Below are 18,593 nucleotides of genomic sequence, written 5' to 3'. Positions count from 1 at the left end.
TTTTTGTGTGATCTTTATACATAGATTGATATACATTCCTCATAACTTTTTGTTTTGTGTTTCATATCCATGATATAATATTTTGTCAGTTTCTGTCAACAGAGGTTAATTTTTGTTTAGTATTCGTCTAATTTTCGTCCTGGAAAACAATGTGTCATCAATAATTACTTTTAGTCATAGTTTTAGTCAACAAAATTAACATTTAACTAAAGGAAAGTGGAACATGACTGAATCAAAATGGCGTGCACCACAGAGTTCCAAACCAAGCTTGTCTAGTTACCCAGCATCAATGTGTCTATGTAACAGTTAGTTTGTCTCTCTCTTAGCTGTTATTGCTGCATGGCATTATTGGATGAGTGATGACCCTATGACTCAGGTTTAGGCCAGTGTTAAGTTGCATGACTAACATTAATCTGAAACACATGCTGCACAAATGCTGCAGCAATGTCTCTGTTGATATTTTTGATGCTTTTCTATTGGATACAGCTATACAGATGTTGCTTGGTAACCAATTTACTAGTTGAGACATTCCCTAAGTTTGAGTAGTGCAACCCGGTTTAGTGTTAGTTAGTTTTAATCTAACTGGTTATTGCTAAGATCTTTACACACAAGCTTAGTGACAGATTTCTGAACAGTTTGTGCAACAAAAACAGAACAAAAACAAAGGTTTTGTTATTGTACAGCATAATTTAATATTTACAAAATATAAACAATTTACAAAAATACTAATTCTGTTTTATATAGTCTCTCTTGACACAATTATGCTTTTCATATGTTAATTTATATTGCCCTGAATTTTTCAGAATTATTCAATATGGTAGAAATGATTGCATGCTGCCTATTTTCCCCCACAATAGTTATAATTAAAACAATGTAAAAAAGGTCATAGCATTTCACTTATTTTCTGTCAAAAATATTAAATGATATAGCAGATGTTCTGTTTCTTGCCTTTATCTGTCATTATTAAAAGTACAATTGCTTATTGTAAAAAAAAAAAAAAAAAAAAAGAATTCCCATATTTAGTTCTCCTGGCTTATATTCTAATATTATTTATTTAGCGCTTCTTCAGCAATCTTGAAGCACCTTTGTCCTCAAAAATAAGCTGATTTGCATCCCTGCCAACAATGATTTAGAATCAGACTTATTCATAAAGCAATCTACAGCTACATAACAGATTATCATAACTATTGGCAACACTAGCAGAGAGAGGCAGAGCTGAAGAAGTGCACCCAGAGTCTCCAGGCGATCTGAGTTCCCTTTGTACTCCTCTCACAGAGAATTCATAATGTCCCCTGATGCCAGTTTCATTTTAACAGTCATATGTGACAGCTTGTCAGTCCTCTTGAAGACGCTGGATGCCAGAGGGAGGTCCAGCAGAACTGTTTGAGTCCTTAAGTATCAAAATAAAACATTAATGTCCTCTGCTGGGACAAGACAGTCAACCAGTCCCAGTCTGTTTTCTGGTCAGCTGGGGAGCCATGTGGAACTACTGCCTCCCTGTGGGGGGCAAGGAGGGCTGTGCAGGAGTGTATGTTTGAGAACACTGGTAACCATGTGATTTAATCTGCATCCAAGCACCGGTGGGTGAGTTTGTTTATGGGTCTTTGAGTCCTCTCTTCTCTAGCTTATTTACAGGTGTGCATGTCGTTCATGCTCTCGCAGCGCCTGCAGCGGACGTAGCAGCACCACACAAACTTACACTCGCAGCGCTCCACGTGCCGAACCACGTGTGTGTTGTAACCCCGCCCGCAGCACAACAGGTTGCAGCCGTCGGGGCCTTGAGAGGTGCGGCTGCAGCGGCGCCCCCGTGTGCCCGACACGCCCCTGCGCTTGTCCTCCAGGCAGTAGTTGGGCGACTTGTTGAAAAAAATGAGTTCGTCCTTGCCTATGGCCACGCGCCGCTGCTCCTTGTCCTTCCTCCTCAGCTTCCTGTTGGGGCGCTCCAGCACCTGCACACTGTTTTCATATCGCTCCTTGAGGAAGTTGCCCACTCCCTCGAATGAGGCCATGGTGCGCCAGCATGTTTTGACTGCGCAGGAGCCTGAGACGCCGTGGCAGCGGCAGTCAGTGGACATTGTCTTGTCGATGGCCTGAGGAAAGAGAGGACACTGAAGGAAAGGGGAAAAATAACATTTTTGGCTCTAAATAAGAGTCTGATCTAGTTTTTATCACAGTGTCACTTTGCATTTCTGTCCCAGTCTTGTGGCAGCACTTTTATGATCCCAGCCCTGTGTGGTAACTGTCAGGGGGCTTTCAGGTGATGCAGTGCACCCTGCAGCAGCCATATTGGAGGCCTCCAGCTTGTGGGCAACAATAGCTCAACAGCTGATTGCATTTCTAAACTTACAACTTGGCCATCTTAACAGAAGTGAACAGTCATGATTAATTTCTGTGCCGTTTTTGGGAGAAAATCCGGGATGATTTATTGACAAATATTAAACACAACAGACATATTCCAGAATCCAACATAAATATATGCCCCCCTTGCATGCTTGTGAATGCTTGTGAGGTCAATCCCGCATCACTGATCTGACGTTTAAAAATATCATTGTAATATAGTTTTCTTGTAAAGTTTTAAATCTAATCTGATCTAATTGGAACTGTCTACTTATGATTCCCTCTTGCGGTCACTGAGGTTTGTGGCTGGCATATCATCATGAAATGAGTTTTTAACTTTACTCCAGGCAAGTACATTCAAAGTGTGTTCAAAAAGTGGATGTATCCAAAAATTGCAGAGCTTTAAGCAAAATCATTTTCATTTTCATGTGTTTACTTAACCTTTAATTATGCTAGTTAACTTTAGCTGATGAAATAGTTGATGAAAGTACAATTTCATCTTTTAATTTTGCATTTATTTGAAATTAAACAAGTAAACAACTTGCACTTACATTTGTATTACATTTATATATGATGTTACTCTTCACTCTAGCTTTCCAAAATGACAATACTATGAAACGGATTTTAGGACATGGAAGACACTAAAAGATACATCGGTTATGTCCTCCAAATTCTACCAAGATGTTTGGATGTCTGGAGGACATGTTGGCCTGGGACAGACTTGTCTAGCAATTACAATGTGAAATACAAGCCTCAAAGGAGGTGAATTCATCCGTTATTTGCACACAAGCTGGCAGGCAGTGTTGGCAGGGTGATGCTGCTGCAGAGCGTCTGCAGGGCTGAGGCACAGCCACCAGGCCTGTGGGCTCAGTGCTCAGCCCGGACAGGAGGGGAGAGACAGGCACCGTGTTGCTCCGAGCTTCAGCAGGGAGAGGAGGAGGCAGAGACCGCACACCCCAGGGCCTGACACTGATATTTGGATGACCCCCTCTTCTCTTTCCAGCCCTCTGAAGCACCGGACACACTGCGCCCTTTGTGTCCAGCGTGAGGGTGTGTCTGTCGAGACGTGTGTGTGCCTTTACATGTGTATAATAATAATATTGTGATGGTTTATTGCTGCCTGGAGTGAAAGCAACAGCAAGGTCAGTGGTCAGGCTCAGCTGCAGGTTCAGTGACTTGCTCAAGGACACTTAAGCAGGACTTGTCACCTTGTTATTTGAGTGTTTTTAAAGACATTACATGAAGGAGTTTCTCAATGTAAACTGAAAACATCAATTATCCTTTTGAAACCCAGCAGCCTGTGGGTAGATGGACTTGTATTTTTTATTTTTTTTTAATAAATATTTTAGTAATTTGTGGTAATTTTTGTTTATCTTGTTTTTCTTGTTGCAAAATATTTTGGTGTTTTCCTTGAATTTTCTCATAATTTTATTTAAATATATAATTATAAATAGTTTTCTTGTATTTTTTTTTTTTACATTGTGGTAATTTAGTGGTAATTTTCTTGCTTTCTTGTTTTTCTTGCTTGCTTTTCTGATAATATATTTGTAATTTGTTGATTAATTTTTACTAATTTTTTTTATTAATGATATTTTTGCGAATTTTCTGATAATTTTCTGTATTTTTTGACTGATTCTCTGGTCATTTTCCTGTACTTTCTTTTTTTTTGTAATTATTTCTTCCAATTTTTTCCCCCCAATGTTTCTTGCTAATTTGCTCATCAGCTTTTTGCAACGTTTTTCAAAGAGATCAAGTGAATTGACTCCTCTAGTTGGTCACAGCGAGGCGCACAGGCCAGCCTAGTTCTTATATGATGTGCACAGTCAGATGTTTGGGAGCCTCCAGAGTTGATAAATCACACTCACTGCTTGCATCCACTCTTCTCAGTCTGTTTGTGCTCCACACACAGATGCATATGGAATAACTCAAAAGTGAGAAGAGCTGTCCAAATTCACACTCATTACTCTGTAGCAGGAAATATTTCTCAAACTATTTTTATGATCTCTGGGGTTATTCAGCAGTTGTTTGGGGGTCAGAAGGAGCACGGAACTTGTACGCTTCATGTAAACTGTCGTTGAGCAGCACACACAGTGAGTACAATAAGTCCATGTCTGCAGTTTTAAACATTTTCTCATTGTTAGAATTTTAAATCCTTATACTGAATCATTTTAGGCCCTGCTGTGAACGGCTTGCCTTGGTTTCTACACAGAAATTTTTCCAGTTGTTTTAAAATGTTTAATACTGGGCTGAAATTCAAGAAATGATGTTTGTCATATCTTTGTATACTATGTTGGACTTCTTGTAGGAAAAAGGTAAATCAATTTGCAGCGACAAAGAAAAACCTTCAATGTGGACATATTGACACTGAGCTACATATTGATAGTCAAAAAACAATTGGTTGACATTTGAAAATGACCCGAGGTAGATCCAGCATCTGGGCCTCCATATGAAATATGCTGCATGGAACACAATATAGACACACTGTGCAATGATATAATTTGACTTGGCACTCTTAGTTTATGGGTTTGACCCAGCAATGATAACAGTCAAACCTCACCATGAGCTGCTTCAAACACCCAAGCTGTCCCTGTTTTTGCAGAAAGCAGACCCAGTCTGAGGCAGAGCCATACTGCATCACAGTGATGATCTGAGCTGGGTCTCTTTCAGTTTACATTGACATTTGTGTATGTGTGTTTGCCCAAAGTGTGTTTAGGAGAAGTGAATACTTCTGTTATGCAGTCATGCATCTCCCATTTTCTCAGCATGCAGCAGATTCAGATCTGTGATTTTCTTTCCTTCTCTCTGTTGACTTTCTAATAATGCCTCATGCAGTTTTCTCTCTCTCTTTCCAAATTCCCCTCAGGGATCAATAAAGTATTTCTGAATCTGATTCTGATTATCCTTCCTTTGTTCTCTCCTTGACAAAAAGATGAGTGCATTTATCATCGCATGTTAGAGGTAGAAATTTGGGGTTAGACTGCAGGAAATTAGATGAGATAAACCTTTAATGATCCCTGTGGGTAAATGGAGCTGTTGCAGCAGCAAACAGAGATATGATACATTAAAGAAGAATAGGGCAAATGGGGATTATTTACATAAATATGTGCAACATGTCAAAATAAATAAATAAGGACTTTGTACTTGGACATCTCGCAGTTTTCTCACACAGAAAAATCATTTATTAATTTGCTGGGAACGTAGTGCCTGTCAGAATAACTACATGTGGTATACTGTACTGTTTCATCTCAGTCCTAAATCTCTATCACACACTTCATCAGCCTTGTGTTTACGAGATTTTAATGGAAAAATACAGCCTAAAACACTTGAAGTGGTGGGCCACACCAAAAACTAAATCACAACATTTCATCACATAAGAGCTCCCTGAATGCACTGAGCATCACAGACTGATGCTGTGTAACTCTGTCAGAGCAATACTCGCACTCAGTAACACTAAGAGGAAGAGAGCACCACTACTGTCCTACAGAACAGCTAGGAGGGAGTGAAATAATATCACATTTTTGAAAATTTGCCAACTATCTCTTTAAGATACCAGGCAATGTACAGGTACTGCACATTTGAAGCACATGCTGTTACATGTGTGCTGTTCTTTTCACAGGTGAGAGCCGTGTGTGAGCCTCACCTGGCGCCCGGCCTCACTGTTGTGCTGGTTCATGGTGAGCAGGGAGAAGCCGCCCTTGGCAGAGGACGCGTTCTTGCCGACGTCGATGAACTTGCGGCTGAACCAGGTGCCGTAGTGGATGTGGTCGGAGCAGCCGCCCCAGTGCCAGCCCTCGGTGGGCGAGCCGGCGCCCTGCAGCCTGGTGTCGCAGCCGCACTCCGTCATGTTGCCCTGGCTGCACGAGCGGGTGATGGCATGGACCAGCCCCGCTGCCATCACTGCATAGATAAACGCCGTCTCCTTGGTTCCTGCAGTAGCACACAAAGACAATTTTGAGACACTCGTATGGCAGTAATTTAAACAGACAGGAAGCATCAGACATGGTGCTAATCTGTGACTGTTATAGGAATTCAAATGTTTGGTCATTTAAAGGCTCAAAGGCATTAAATTATTATTATTGTTATTATTTTGGTCAAAATCTGATTTTACATGTGTGATCAAATTTTAAGTAACCACATTTTCACAAATCCATCCTTGCCTCTCGGCAGTTTCACTCAAACACCAGGAAACAAATCAGAGCTGAACTTGGCCCTGATTGGCTGGTCTCAACAAAGAATTGCTGAAATCTATCCATCCAGTCCGGCCCGTCTGCAGGATCTGACCTGGGAAAACCTGCACTCAGCAAATTCACCATGATTTCAATTAGAGGAGCTGTGGTTGTTGGCCAATCAGAATGCAGTATTCTGAGGACTTAGTCTACTAATTCTTCAATTTAACTAGTTCAAATTAAATTTCCAGGACATCATGATGAAGATTATTCTAACACGGAGCCAGAGTAGATCTGAAAACCAAATAATGACAGTGAATGACATAGGAACTTAATATAGTTCCATAATATATATAATAATATAATATTAGTATAATATAATATAAAATTTGATACAGTTTTCAGAATTGTTGTCTCTAATCTGTGCCCACAATTGTGCTCAGATTTTGAGGGTAAATCCATCGGCATGGATTGGTAATCCAAGAGCACGGATTATGAACTCGAGAACACGGTTTGTTAATCGTGTGCACTGATTTCTAAACCGAGAGAACCAATTTACTTTTTTTTCCTCAACTGACCACCCAGCTGTAAAACGTGGAAAAAAGCCATTTGCTCCTGGGTTGAACGAGCTGGCTCCCTGACTTTAAACTAATTAGGAATAATAAGGAAAATAAGGAAATTAAACAAATAAAAAACATCCACAGGGAAAGTCTTTCAAGAATGAATCAGCACTTCGTTATTTTTTATTGCACATTGTCATTATTGTTTCATTCATATTTTCAAAAACCCTCCATTGCTTAATTTTTATTCCATATTCAAAGAAGAAGAATCTGGCTCTGGCTCACACTCATGCTGTGATGAAGGCTTTTCAACAGATTTCTTATTTATGTGTGGAATAAAAGTCAAGCAGTATGAGGAAATGAGGTATAGTTTTTGAAAGCGCACAAATAAAGTTTTAGTGATGTGCCCTTGTCCTTTTGACCAAAGAAATGAACTCACAGACCATGTCTGAGAACATCTGAAGCCACTTTTTATCTGTCATGTTGCAATAAAACTGAAGCAGTCGTGCCAAAATCCTTCACCGCTCATCGCATAATCTCTTAAATAACTTCTGTTTCAAGGGGAGGCAAACTTTGGGTTTTCCCAGTATTAAGGAAATGTTATTGACTTTTGCGTATCCCATTCGGCTCGACTAATTCAGTGATCTGAAAAAATAAGCTCTTGGAGGGAAACCTGGCCACTTTGTGTGCAACGTAGCAGAGGGGAGTGATGAGGGCAGCAGACACAAAGTCCCATGGGAAAACGGCAGCGGGTGGGACGAGCGAGGGGCGTTGGGTTACAGGCTGCAGCTTCAGAGGTTAAGTGTGGAGAGACGAGCCCGCTGCAGCCTGACTGGTCCCAGCCGGGGGGGCACAGACAAGGCTTTTCAACACAGGAGCGAGGACGTAAACACCTGGGATTATCACTGATGGAGTCATAAATACAAAAATAGATAAATTACAACCTCCATCATCAGCAAAGAACCAGCGGCATAAACAAAAATCTATATTTTATGGGAAGATTCATTAATTATACTTGATTTATGACTTATGCTGTACATATGTACAGCAGGCTGCCTGTTAAAATTACACTGATATACTGACTTGCTGATATACGGCCCTGATGTTCTATATTACACCTGGAATAAAATGTATCGCTGCTGTCCAGTACAAACCATGTGTCTCCTGAACGTCAACTTTTCAGAAACTAAGAAGAGCAGCCTTGTTTGAGGCTTGAAGCTTGAGGACTGTACATTTTTCAGTTTCATATAACTCGTTATGTAAATTTACAGAACCCCAAGGGGTTGTGGGAGGCCACGGAGAAGCAGGTGAATGCTCAAATTGAATTAAAACATGAAAACCACCTAAATTGGAGATACATGGCTGTCACTGGACAGCGACGCTAATAACTGAATTAAAAAAAAAAAAGAAATTTAGTTTTAATATTAGTTTCAGTGGGGATTTATCAGTGCCCCGTGGTCTAAGTTCAGAGACTTTAGGGCGCTTTCTTTTTTGATATGAAATTTTACATTTTTAACACAGCGAATATCAACATTATATTTCTCTTCAGGCAAGAAATTATGTGGTGTTACACACAAGGATGGTGGAAAAAGATCACTATATATTCAAGTAAAATGCAGAAAAAGTTTTGACTGATGCTTTTTGGGGGGAGTTAAAAGACTCTGTTCTCATAGGCTTAGTGGCAGTTTAATAATATTATTAGACTACATAGAGGCCTGCGATAAATTTTACCTCATAAAAGCTCATGTCAGTTTAAAACAAAGCAGTGTTTAGCCTCCGCCACATCCCTCAATATGAAGGTACTCTTAGAATTATCTGGAATCACAATACACAATGGGAGCATGTGACTGACAAAACATGACACATGTGACTCTGCACAATAAAAAATCCTTTTACAGCAAAGTTATCTAAATTCATATATCTACAAATTCAGTTAATACTTGACCTTATTATCCTCACTCTAATGGAGACAACAGACTGTTCTATTTGAAAATGAAAATAGTGTAGGGCCACATAAGTTTTTATTTTGCTGCAAATGCTATGAGAGTGGAATTTTTATGACACAAACAGTAATTGACTATATAAAATATATTTTTAAAAAAATCCCCTGATTTGAGTGGAGCGGAATGCCTGAGCTTTAAAGCACCATCTGATCATGGGACAAAATTCTGCTTGTCAATTTTTAATATCGGATTAAAACTGCACCAAGGATAGTTTTCGGCTATGAACCATAATTACCTGAACAAATGAGTGGTTTTATTAATTTGTTCAGAGGACAAACTGGCTGTGAACAGGAGAGAGTACAAATAAATACAGACATACTTAATACTTGCATGTTCTTTTCTTTGACTCTTTGTTTCTGTTTTCTTGGCATGCAATTTTGATTTATTAAGGCACTGATTATCAACATTTATTATCTCCTAAGGGCAACTTCAGGCACCAAATTGCAGCATGGCACCAGCCTCCAGAAACTCAGTTCAATGTTAAATACAGGGAAGGTGGAAACATCAAACTAGTGATCACTATCTAGAGTGGATTTTTAACAACACACACAGTAATTTCCTGTATAAAATATATTTTTAAAAAACTGATCTGAGTGGAACAGCTGAATTTAAAACCATCTAATAATGGGGCAAAAATCGCCAGTCTTCTTGTCAAGTTTTACTTTTCAGCGATGAAGCATAATTACCTAATCAAATTAGTGGATTTATTAATTTGCTAAGAGGTGGAAAGAACTCTGAGTAGTAGGCTAGAGTAGGAGTGCCGGCTACAGGCCTTGTCCCGTGGTGAACTACTAAACCGGACATTCCTAACAATCGCAATGGGCTGGAATCTGTAAAATAAAGAAATCAGGTCTTGTGTTACACGTTGACAATTGGGATCTAATCCCGCTCGGCTGTAAATCGGCAGCAGGCCGCGATCGCCGGTTCAAAGCGCAGATCTGAGCGTGGAGAATTCACCGCTGAAACGGTTAAAGCGGAGCAGATGCGCGCACAGCGGCTCTCGGGCCCGCAGCTGCCGCACAAATCAAATCAGCGTCCCTGAGCGACATGAAACTCTGTCATCAGTCAGCAGCACCACGAGAAAGGAATTACACCAACCGGGGCTGAGAGCAGCCACTGTGCGGCCAGCTGAGGCCCGGAGCCCGCGGCAGCAGCGTCCCCGCGCCCACCGGTAAACTGATTAAGATGCTAAAGTGGGGACAAGTGATAACAGCCTGATATCATTTGTAATGGAAGCCTACACTCGACCTTTTTTCACAGCGGCCATTTTTGTCATGGAACAGCAGGTAAACACAGGTGCTGCTAAACATTTAATTATGGCTCTGTTGGACCGGTCCAAACATGTTGTTCATGCTGACTCACTGTAAACACTGCATCAAACAGAACATTAATTAACCTCATCAGTAACACCTGCTGTTTACCTAGCTTATATCAAAGGCTGCTGTGAAAAAGATCCACTACTTAGGCCCAACTGAACACAGCAAAAAAGAAAGAAAGAAAGAAAGAAAGAAAGAAAGAAAGAAAGAAAGAAAGAAAGAAAGAAAGGAAATATTTCACTTGAGCTTTTTTCGTAAATGAGATATTTTCATAATGAACCTGAGCAGGGAAAAATGTTTTTTTTTTTTATATAACAAAGTTGGGTACACTGAGGTCTCACCGCTGGTCAGCTCGTAGCCGAACACGGCGTGCTCGGCGCTGGTCGAGCAGTTCCACCGCTCGTGTCGGAACTGGCTCTGGCACTCGGCGATGCCCAGGCGCGCTCCGTCCCGGATGCTGGGCAGCAGAAACGGCCTTTTCTTGCACAGCTCCCTCTGCTTGTTGGTCAACGGGAGGCTGGCGCAGCCCAGCTTCTCCGGCACTCCCACTGACGTTATTCCCAACCACCTGAAAGCACACGCAGCACACCAGGAGACAGTTACTACAGTGCGTCCCCGGTCCCTGCGGCCCTGTTGCCCTGCTTGCATTGCGCATTCATCAAAAATCACAAGTTTAAATATTTCTAAATTCAAATGAGCCACTTCATAATTCGGCATAGATATCTAATCGACCAGCATGCACGCGTTTCAATACGATACACCTTTTATAATGCTGTCCGATGCCGCCCACATTGGTGTATTTTAGTCGGGGAAGATAAGATTAACTCTGAAACCCTTTCAAAAAGTTGACGTGATAGATATAAGTTGTGATCTGTTTATTATGTGTTCCGAATGGAAGACTAAATCATATTAATGCAGATGCCACATGGAATAATAATTTAAAGGCTGTATGTCTGTGTAATAAAAACGGGATTGCTAAAATTTCCGATTTTTTAAATGGATTTAGCCGATGCTTGGTCGCCAGAGTTATCTGCGCAAATTAAGTGGAAAGCGGCGTGCAAGGCGGTTCTACTCACATCCAGCTGGCTCGGCAGTACAGGGGATAGAGGGAGACCAGCAGCAGAGTCAGAGTGCAGATCTGGTGGGCTCCACACTGCCTTCTCTCCATGGCCACTTCATCTACATAAGCTGATCGCACTCTGCGCACCCTGTCTGTCCATGGAGGGCTTGATCCCGGAGCGGAGATCTCTTTTTCATGCTAAAACCGGTGGCACGGGACCCAATTAATCCCCAATCCGTCTCCTGGGCCGTGCGTCCATTGGCGCGCCGGGATAGTAAACTCCAGTGGAGAGGTTAAGAGCGCACCAGCGTCTCCCTGGCTGCCGGTACTGATGCGTGATAATATTAGTCCCTGACGGGGTTTCCCAAATGCCCAGACATGTTTTTATTCTGGAGTGGAAGAAGCAGCACTGAGTCGAGAGGTCTGCGCTGTGCAGGCTCCCATTGGATCAGCAGAGGATTCATATTCAGCAGACGTCAGTCCTGGCCGCTAATTGGACGGCGGAGGGATGGATTAGAGAGGCAGCGGAGGAAACTGTCAATGGACAACTGGGCGAGACAGTTAGACAGGCCTCTGCAGCGCTGGGGAGCACAGGAGCCAAGGTGCTTCACATGCTTGGAACAGGCGTGAGAGTGGACATAAGAAGCAAATTATTCTCTCTTTATATGTTGATTTGCAGCCCCTCTGGCACAGGCCACGTCAGTTCGCTCAGAGCTTCAAAACCCTTGTCTCACCCGTCTGCTTCTCTTTATTACATCTCATCCTGTGTGATCTATAGATTTAATAAGGCAAAGCAATGAGGGGTAATAGCTTTGACCTGGATTTAATGGATTTAATGAAAATAATAAGTATCCCGTATACTTGGTACATGCGCTGGTCTAAGCTCATTGACTGAGGGCTCCCTTTCATAAGATTACAGGTCTTCCTAGCTTCAGTCTGTCTTTTATTCCTTCTGAAATGAGACTGACATTTGTTTGCCTGCAGCATGAGTCAGCTGCCCACTTTTAAAAGAGTGGTAATGTGTTTTTAGTCTCAGGTTGTTAAAAGTGTAAATTTTAATTTTGTGACTGAAGAATATGACTACATGACTGAGGAGCAGGCCTCCAAAGCTGCTCTCCTGTCCTAACAAAGTATTATTGGTACACAAATCAGCAGTATCATTTAATGGCATTTCCAGTCTCATTTTTGTCATATGAGAAATGAAGCCTTATTATTGTTTAAATCAGCTGTGCCTGCTTTTTGCCTTTATAAGGCAGCACAGTGGCCTGATCAGTGTCACTTGATAAACATAAAGTTTGTTTTTGAAACATTTGTTCAAATCAATTGAAATAATATGAGCAGCTCTGGAGCCCATTTCAGCAATGGACTAGGGTGAATTTTCTTTTTCTTTTTCTTTGGTCAGGACAACAAATTAATTGCATTCATATTTTTTTCCAGAAACATTTCCTTGGTTTTGATCAGTGCTGAGAACAGCAGTAGATGAGGCCTTCCTCTGATCTTAACCTGCTAACATCCCCTCTATGTTGACTGAACACACTGAACTTCAAACTATGGTGAGCCAAAAATGATTAATAATCACCCAAACTAAGTACAAAGTCATAACTGTACATTTTCATGCAATATATCCATGAAACATGTAAACCAGTTAATTTTCTCAATAGAATATCATCATAAAAACAAAGCATGCTGAGGTGATGAGTCAGTGATGATAGTCAGTTGTTTCCTACAGACCAGACCAGGGATAGATTTGCCAGCGTTGGCCTTTTATTTGCCATTTATTTAACAATAAATAGCAAAAAATATGGAATTCTTGTATTTCTATATGAAATTCCAATTATTGTTCTTGAAAAGTTTCTTAAAAAATCATCAAAACCCATTCCAGATTTTGGATCAATCTCTCCTCCGCCTCCTATCAAACAAAACCTGCGAAAATTCACAGCTTTCAACGTGACAGAGTGGAAACGTGGTGCAAAGCCTGTTTTACTTTGTGAAGCTCAAGATTATGAGCAAAGCGTTTTTGAACTTTTGAACGTCTCTGCCCGCATTATTCTCTTCTAGAGTGTAATATTTCAACTGGAGATAAAGTGGATTATTGAAGCAAATCACCTCTGAAAAATGGTTTCCTTGTCACTTTAAATATCAGCTGTGGTTCAGTCAGTGCTGCAGCTCTGATAGGGGTTTCTGCCTGACTACAGCTGCAGAATCTGGAAACTATGACACAGCATTTTGTTTTCTTTGCACATTTTATCTATCTATTTCATTTTCTTTGTTTTTTTGCACCCAGCACACAAATCTGTCATCTAAAGGTAATGATGTATCCCAGAGTTTCCATACCACTGAATATGTGCAGGACTCAATATCCAAACCAATGCTGGTTGAATCCTAAACCAGACATCTCAGGCTTCTATCAGGTCAAATTGACAGTTTAATAAGAAACAGTCCTGGATGATGAAAAGTGTATTAACTGCTGCAAAGGAGGGACAGCAGGTCATTCAAGTGTTTCAGTTGTGTAAGATTGTTCACACTGGATTATGCCTGGGGGAAAGCAACAAGCTGGAGTGCCTGTAAATGACAAAACATTTATTAAAATTCATGAAGACACAATGTACACAAGTTTTGCTGGTTTAAATCTGTTTAGAAATTAGCAAATTCCAAGGCAAGTGAGTAGAGAAAATAGCTTTTAATGTGAGATTCCACTGATCCTTTGACATTCATGTGGAGGAACCAGAAACCAAGGTGCAAGCGCAGTGAAGAGCATCGGCACAAAGAAAGTTAACGCTGAAACAGATGAATTAACACGCTGAATGTCTTCACAGCTGGATTTGATATTCATAATTTGTGGCCGTCCCCATTTGAATACTGTCTCTCTGTGTGTGTGTGTATCTGCGTGCACGCTGGTTTTGCAGTAAACGTCACCAGTTGTCACAGATTTCCAACGATGCCAGAGCAGAGAAGAATCACAACATTCAAATATAAATACTTTCGATTTCAGTCCTTTCTCAAAATGTAAACATATTAAGAGGCACAATATACATTTGTAGAAAAATATAAAGAATATAAGCATAAGACATTTTCTTGCGCAGGATAAACATATTTATCATTGAGTCATATCTTTGGCATTGAAGATTATGACATCCACAAAAAAAGTGGATGAATGAGGTATATAAGGTGGAGGCTCGCCTCCTATAGACTTAAAAACACAAGAGCAAGTTGCTGATTTGGTTGGCTTGTGTGGCGCAGGTTGTGCAGCAGTCTCAGTGGAAGCTAAGGCTATATGTTCACAATGGAGCTCTGACCTGACTGATATCAGGACAATGTTAAAGGGACAGTTCATCTATTTTGGAAAATCTGATATGTTCACTTCCCCCCAGCTGTTCTGTAGGACAGCAGTGGTGCTATCTTCCTCTCATTGTTACTGAGTGCTGGACAGAAGTGGACCTCTTAAAAATAACTGCCTTAATCCACTCAAAGAAGGTTTAATATCAGTGCTCAAATTAATGTTTATAAGTGATTTTTTCCTGTCACCAACATGCAGAAAGATAGCACCACTACTGTCCACATAACAGCTAAGGGGAAATGAAACCATATATTTTTCAAAATGGGTGACATACCCCTTTAACCTTTTATCTTCAGTTGTCAATCAGTTGTCAGTCACTTATGTGGTCCCCTGCCATTATAATGAAGGTTTCTCTGTGACCACAGCTGCACGTCAGGAAAACCCGAACCTACAGAACACTGTATTTTCTGTGCACATTTTTTTTTACTTGTGTAATAATAGAACATTGTATTTTCTGTGCACATTTTATTTTTTTTTTACTTGTGTAATAATGTTGTAAAATAATTCTTTATTCGGAGTCCTAATGAATTCCAGGATTTCCCTACCACTGAATAGTTCTGGTGAGTCACTCGGCCAAGAGTTGCTAACACTAAAAGAATTTCATTGGTCTGAGTTTCACTGGAGCGTTTTAGTGTCCCATGATGGTTGAAATGCAGATTCAGAGGGCTTTCCCACCCTGACATTGCATTTTCAGCATAAAAATGGTCAAATTTAATGATACTGAACATCAGCATGAAATATCAGTCATTGTCAACATCAACACAGAAACACTGGTGCCTGTATTAGCCTGCAAACACCCATATCGGTCCAGCCTTAGTTCACACTGCATGTCTTAAAAGATCAATTCTGCATGACTGTTCAAATCTGACCCATATTTGATACAAATGTGAGTTGACTGTGATGTTGATGACATGCATGAGCTGCGTGAGAGAAGCTATCACATTTGGGTCACAGTGGACACCCTGAAGTTTTCACTCAATTGAGGCATTTCCCCAAATGCCAATCTAGTCGTCTCTTTGGCTTTCTTCTGTTTCCTTGTCCTCCATGTTAATGCTGACCAATTCCAATTCAAACGTTCAAATACAAGTCACATGTACATCACATGCCCCTGGATCTGAGTTTGTACCACATATCCATGTGGACCAAATGGAACTTGAAAAAAAGAGACTCCATTCAGCTTTTTTTGCTGATTAGAAAACATCAGACCTGTGTCACATGTGAGGGAAAAAATCTGAATTGAGACACTTTAAGCTTCAGTATGAATGAAGTCCATGTAAGTTTAGCTCTAAGACCTTCTCTCCTCTTTCCTCTGTTTTTCAGCTCTCCTCTCTCTCTTATGTTCATCTTCAGCCATCCTCCTCCTCTTGGAGCTGAAGCTTGTAACCCCGCCAACCTTTCAAGTTCAAGTCGCTGAGCAGGTGATTAGGACAGAGGCGGTATCCTAACCTCATGGCCACACAGTCAAGACTCTCCTGTTACTCCAACACCTCGCACATGGAATGGCCTCTCAGGCTTCACACACACACACACACACACACACACACACACACACACACACACACACACACACACACACACACACACACACACATCACATGTAGACACATGAGCCCTAGTTTCCTCTGTTTTTGGGACACAGCCGGCTCAGCAGGATCTCAGAGTACACCTGGTTGACTGGTCCTCTCACGTGATAGGAGGAGGCGTTGGAGGCCGTCCACTGGTCCGCGTCCTGCAGGACAGACTGACTGCTGAGTCCAGGTCCAGGTCCTGTCCCCGTCACTCTGCCTCTGCTGCTTCCGGACGTCGTGTCATCTGCATTGTGCTGAAGGATCTTCATCTTCCTGTGCAGCGGAGCTTTGGAAAACCACAACTTCTCAACCTGTGCACAGGGCCAGACATCGCTTAGCTAATAAATACTACTACTATTAATAACAAGAAGACTCAGCCACTACTAGTGTGAGTACTTGATTATTAGTTATTATTATTAACTTCATTTGCACATCACTTTTCAAAGCAAAGAGTTACAAAGTGCTTTACATGCAATAAAACAATAAAGAAAAGCTGTTTGGATTAACCATAATAGAGAGCCAAAGAGGCAAATAAAAGGGACTGAAAACAATTTAATTGGTTAATATAATACATTAAATAGGTTAACAAGGGACCACAAAATGGCCTGGCAGCAAAAATGTGTTTTATGGGGTGATTTAAAAGATGGTATAAGGGCGCTCCAAAGACTTCCTGTTGGAACATGGACTGAGACAAACTTTTTCCAGCAACAAGCACTCACAGAAAAAAGCGATGATTTCGTTTACTCTGACAACGGTAAGAAGAAAGAAGAATATGAAAAAGTAACCATTTTCTAGCAGCTGGCCAATGGAAATCATTCTCATCTACTGTGTACTTAGGAAAGAATATACTGAAAGAATAATGGTTTTAAATAATTTAAAATTCTATGCAATGGGTTTTAAATGGTGCACTTATTTAAAAGAAGAAGATGATGATGAAGAAGAAGACCGGAAGTGTAAAAATATGGAGAAGGACGGGGTGTAACACAGTGTTGTTGATTCAAATTAGAGAAGTAGACATCATAAAATCATGCCTGAGTCCCTCCTGGTGTAGGCAGGGCATGATTTGAAACTCATCCAGTAAAACCTCTTGTTTCTGTCACATCAGTGTCAGTCCCTCAGCCTCTCTGGCATTCACCAAGAAATGGTATCACAGTGCAGCTGCAGCCAGCCTTCAGCTATAGCTGACTTTATTGCTACACAGATTTGACAGAGCTCTCTCTGCTACCTCCTGTTGTCATTTAACAGCCATATGCACAGGGAATGGTGTAGGGGGGCTGCCATACGTACAGCCTCGACCCTCTGAAACCACTTCAAACGCACACACGCCGGCCCAGCTGCTACCAGCGTGTGCTTTATGACCCAGCAAAGCATGGCCTAATTCGTAAGTACTCATTAACTCCTACAGAGGCCAACTTTATAAGTGAATAAAAACAAAAAGGCAGCTGTTTTACAGGGAAATGGAAGTGGTGGTGGTTGGGGGGAGGCGGGGAGGGGTTACTTCTAGAAAACTTGATAATATGAACCTGAAAGCGGTAGATTGCACTTGGAGGCACACAAGAACTGATTTCCTCACCAATTAGAAAAATATGGTTTGTTTTTCAGGGTTTCATTGGGCCAGTTTTTAAAGGAGTACACCAGGTTTTGGGGAGATTGTCTCACAGATCAACTTCTCTTTTAACATTTAAAAAAACAGCCACTGGTGAGGGCATTTTTCTTACTGGCCAAATGTAGAAAATCCAGACATTTATATATTCACATGTTCATACACCCACATCTGATTGAAAGCACCAAGTTTACTCACCATACCTGGAGTTGTTGAGGAGCATGTCATAGTAATGACATCACATGATCTAAGAATAATTTTTCATCCAAATGGATCAGAAAGTATAGCTGATGAATTATGGGTAAAAATACACGTAACATAAGTCAAAGTCCATGAAGCAGGTTCAGGGAAAGTGAGGATACCAAAAGAGTTATAACACTCCTCCATCACAAAATAACTCCTGGAATGCACTGAGAATCTCAGATGGCTGATAAATATCAAGCAGGAATTTGTGTTGATCCATAGTAGTGCATTTCTACCTCTCCATTCACTTCAATATGCAATAGTCCCAGTGATTACAATTATTTGTGAAAATACTATCAGGGTGGTTCTTCCTGGTGAAAGGCAGTTATAAATACAAACGTTTCCTGCAGATGTAACCTCTTGGATATAATTTCCATTTTAAATAAGAAAATAACAAGAA

General features: G+C 40.9%; 2 protein-coding genes and 1 long non-coding RNA gene across 4 annotated transcripts in view; 1 reads left to right on the top strand and 2 right to left on the bottom strand.

Annotated features, from left to right (window-relative positions):
- Window positions 1–678: 678 nt before the first annotated feature.
- wnt16 (wingless-type MMTV integration site family, member 16) lies at window positions 679–11,823 on the bottom strand. The gene is made up of 4 exons (XM_030046231.1): window positions 11,459–11,823; window positions 10,724–10,950; window positions 5,978–6,264; window positions 679–2,090 (listed from the first exon to the last, which is right to left on the bottom strand). Exons 1-4 carry the CDS (start codon window positions 11,548–11,550, stop codon window positions 1,626–1,628), a joined length of 1,071 nt encoding a protein of 356 aa, XP_029902091.1. The 5' UTR covers window positions 11,551–11,823; the 3' UTR covers window positions 679–1,625.
- On the top strand, window positions 9,858–17,469 carry LOC115355439 (uncharacterized). The gene is made up of 3 exons (XR_003927883.1): window positions 9,858–10,237; window positions 12,880–12,995; window positions 16,100–17,469. It is a non-coding gene; the product is annotated as an uncharacterized LOC115355439 (long non-coding RNA).
- cped1 (cadherin-like and PC-esterase domain containing 1) overlaps window positions 16,365–18,593 on the bottom strand; it is a 77,329-nt gene continuing 75,100 nt past the window's right edge. For both annotated transcript variants that reach the window (XM_030046229.1, XM_030046230.1), the window contains exon 21: window positions 16,365–16,658. In XM_030046229.1, the coding sequence (XP_029902089.1) occupies window positions 16,392–16,658 (267 nt within the window). In that variant the 3' untranslated portion in view covers window positions 16,365–16,391. The remainder of the gene's footprint in view (window positions 16,659–18,593) is intronic.

The sequence above is a fragment of the Myripristis murdjan genome, chromosome 23 (assembly GCF_902150065.1).
Source record: "Myripristis murdjan chromosome 23, fMyrMur1.1, whole genome shotgun sequence".
Taxonomy (NCBI): Eukaryota; Metazoa; Chordata; class Actinopteri; order Holocentriformes; family Holocentridae; genus Myripristis; species Myripristis murdjan.
Note: the sequence above shows the minus strand (reverse complement) of the source record. Positions and strands in the feature narration are given on the sequence as shown.

Excerpts from the sequence above, each read along its gene's own strand:
- wnt16 (XM_030046231.1), bottom strand. The coding sequence starts at position 11,550 with ATGGAGAGAAGGCAGTGTGGAGCCCACCAGATCTGCACTCTGACTCTG. Across the intron at positions 10,951-11,458 it reads TACTGCCGAGCCAGCTGGAT|GTGGTTGGGAATAACGTCAG; the intron begins GTGAGTAGAACC and ends GTGTGCTTTCAG. Across the intron at positions 2,091-5,977 it reads ACAGTGAGGCCGGGCGCCAG|GCCATCGACAAGACAATGTC; the intron begins GTGAGGCTCACA and ends CTCTTTCCTCAG.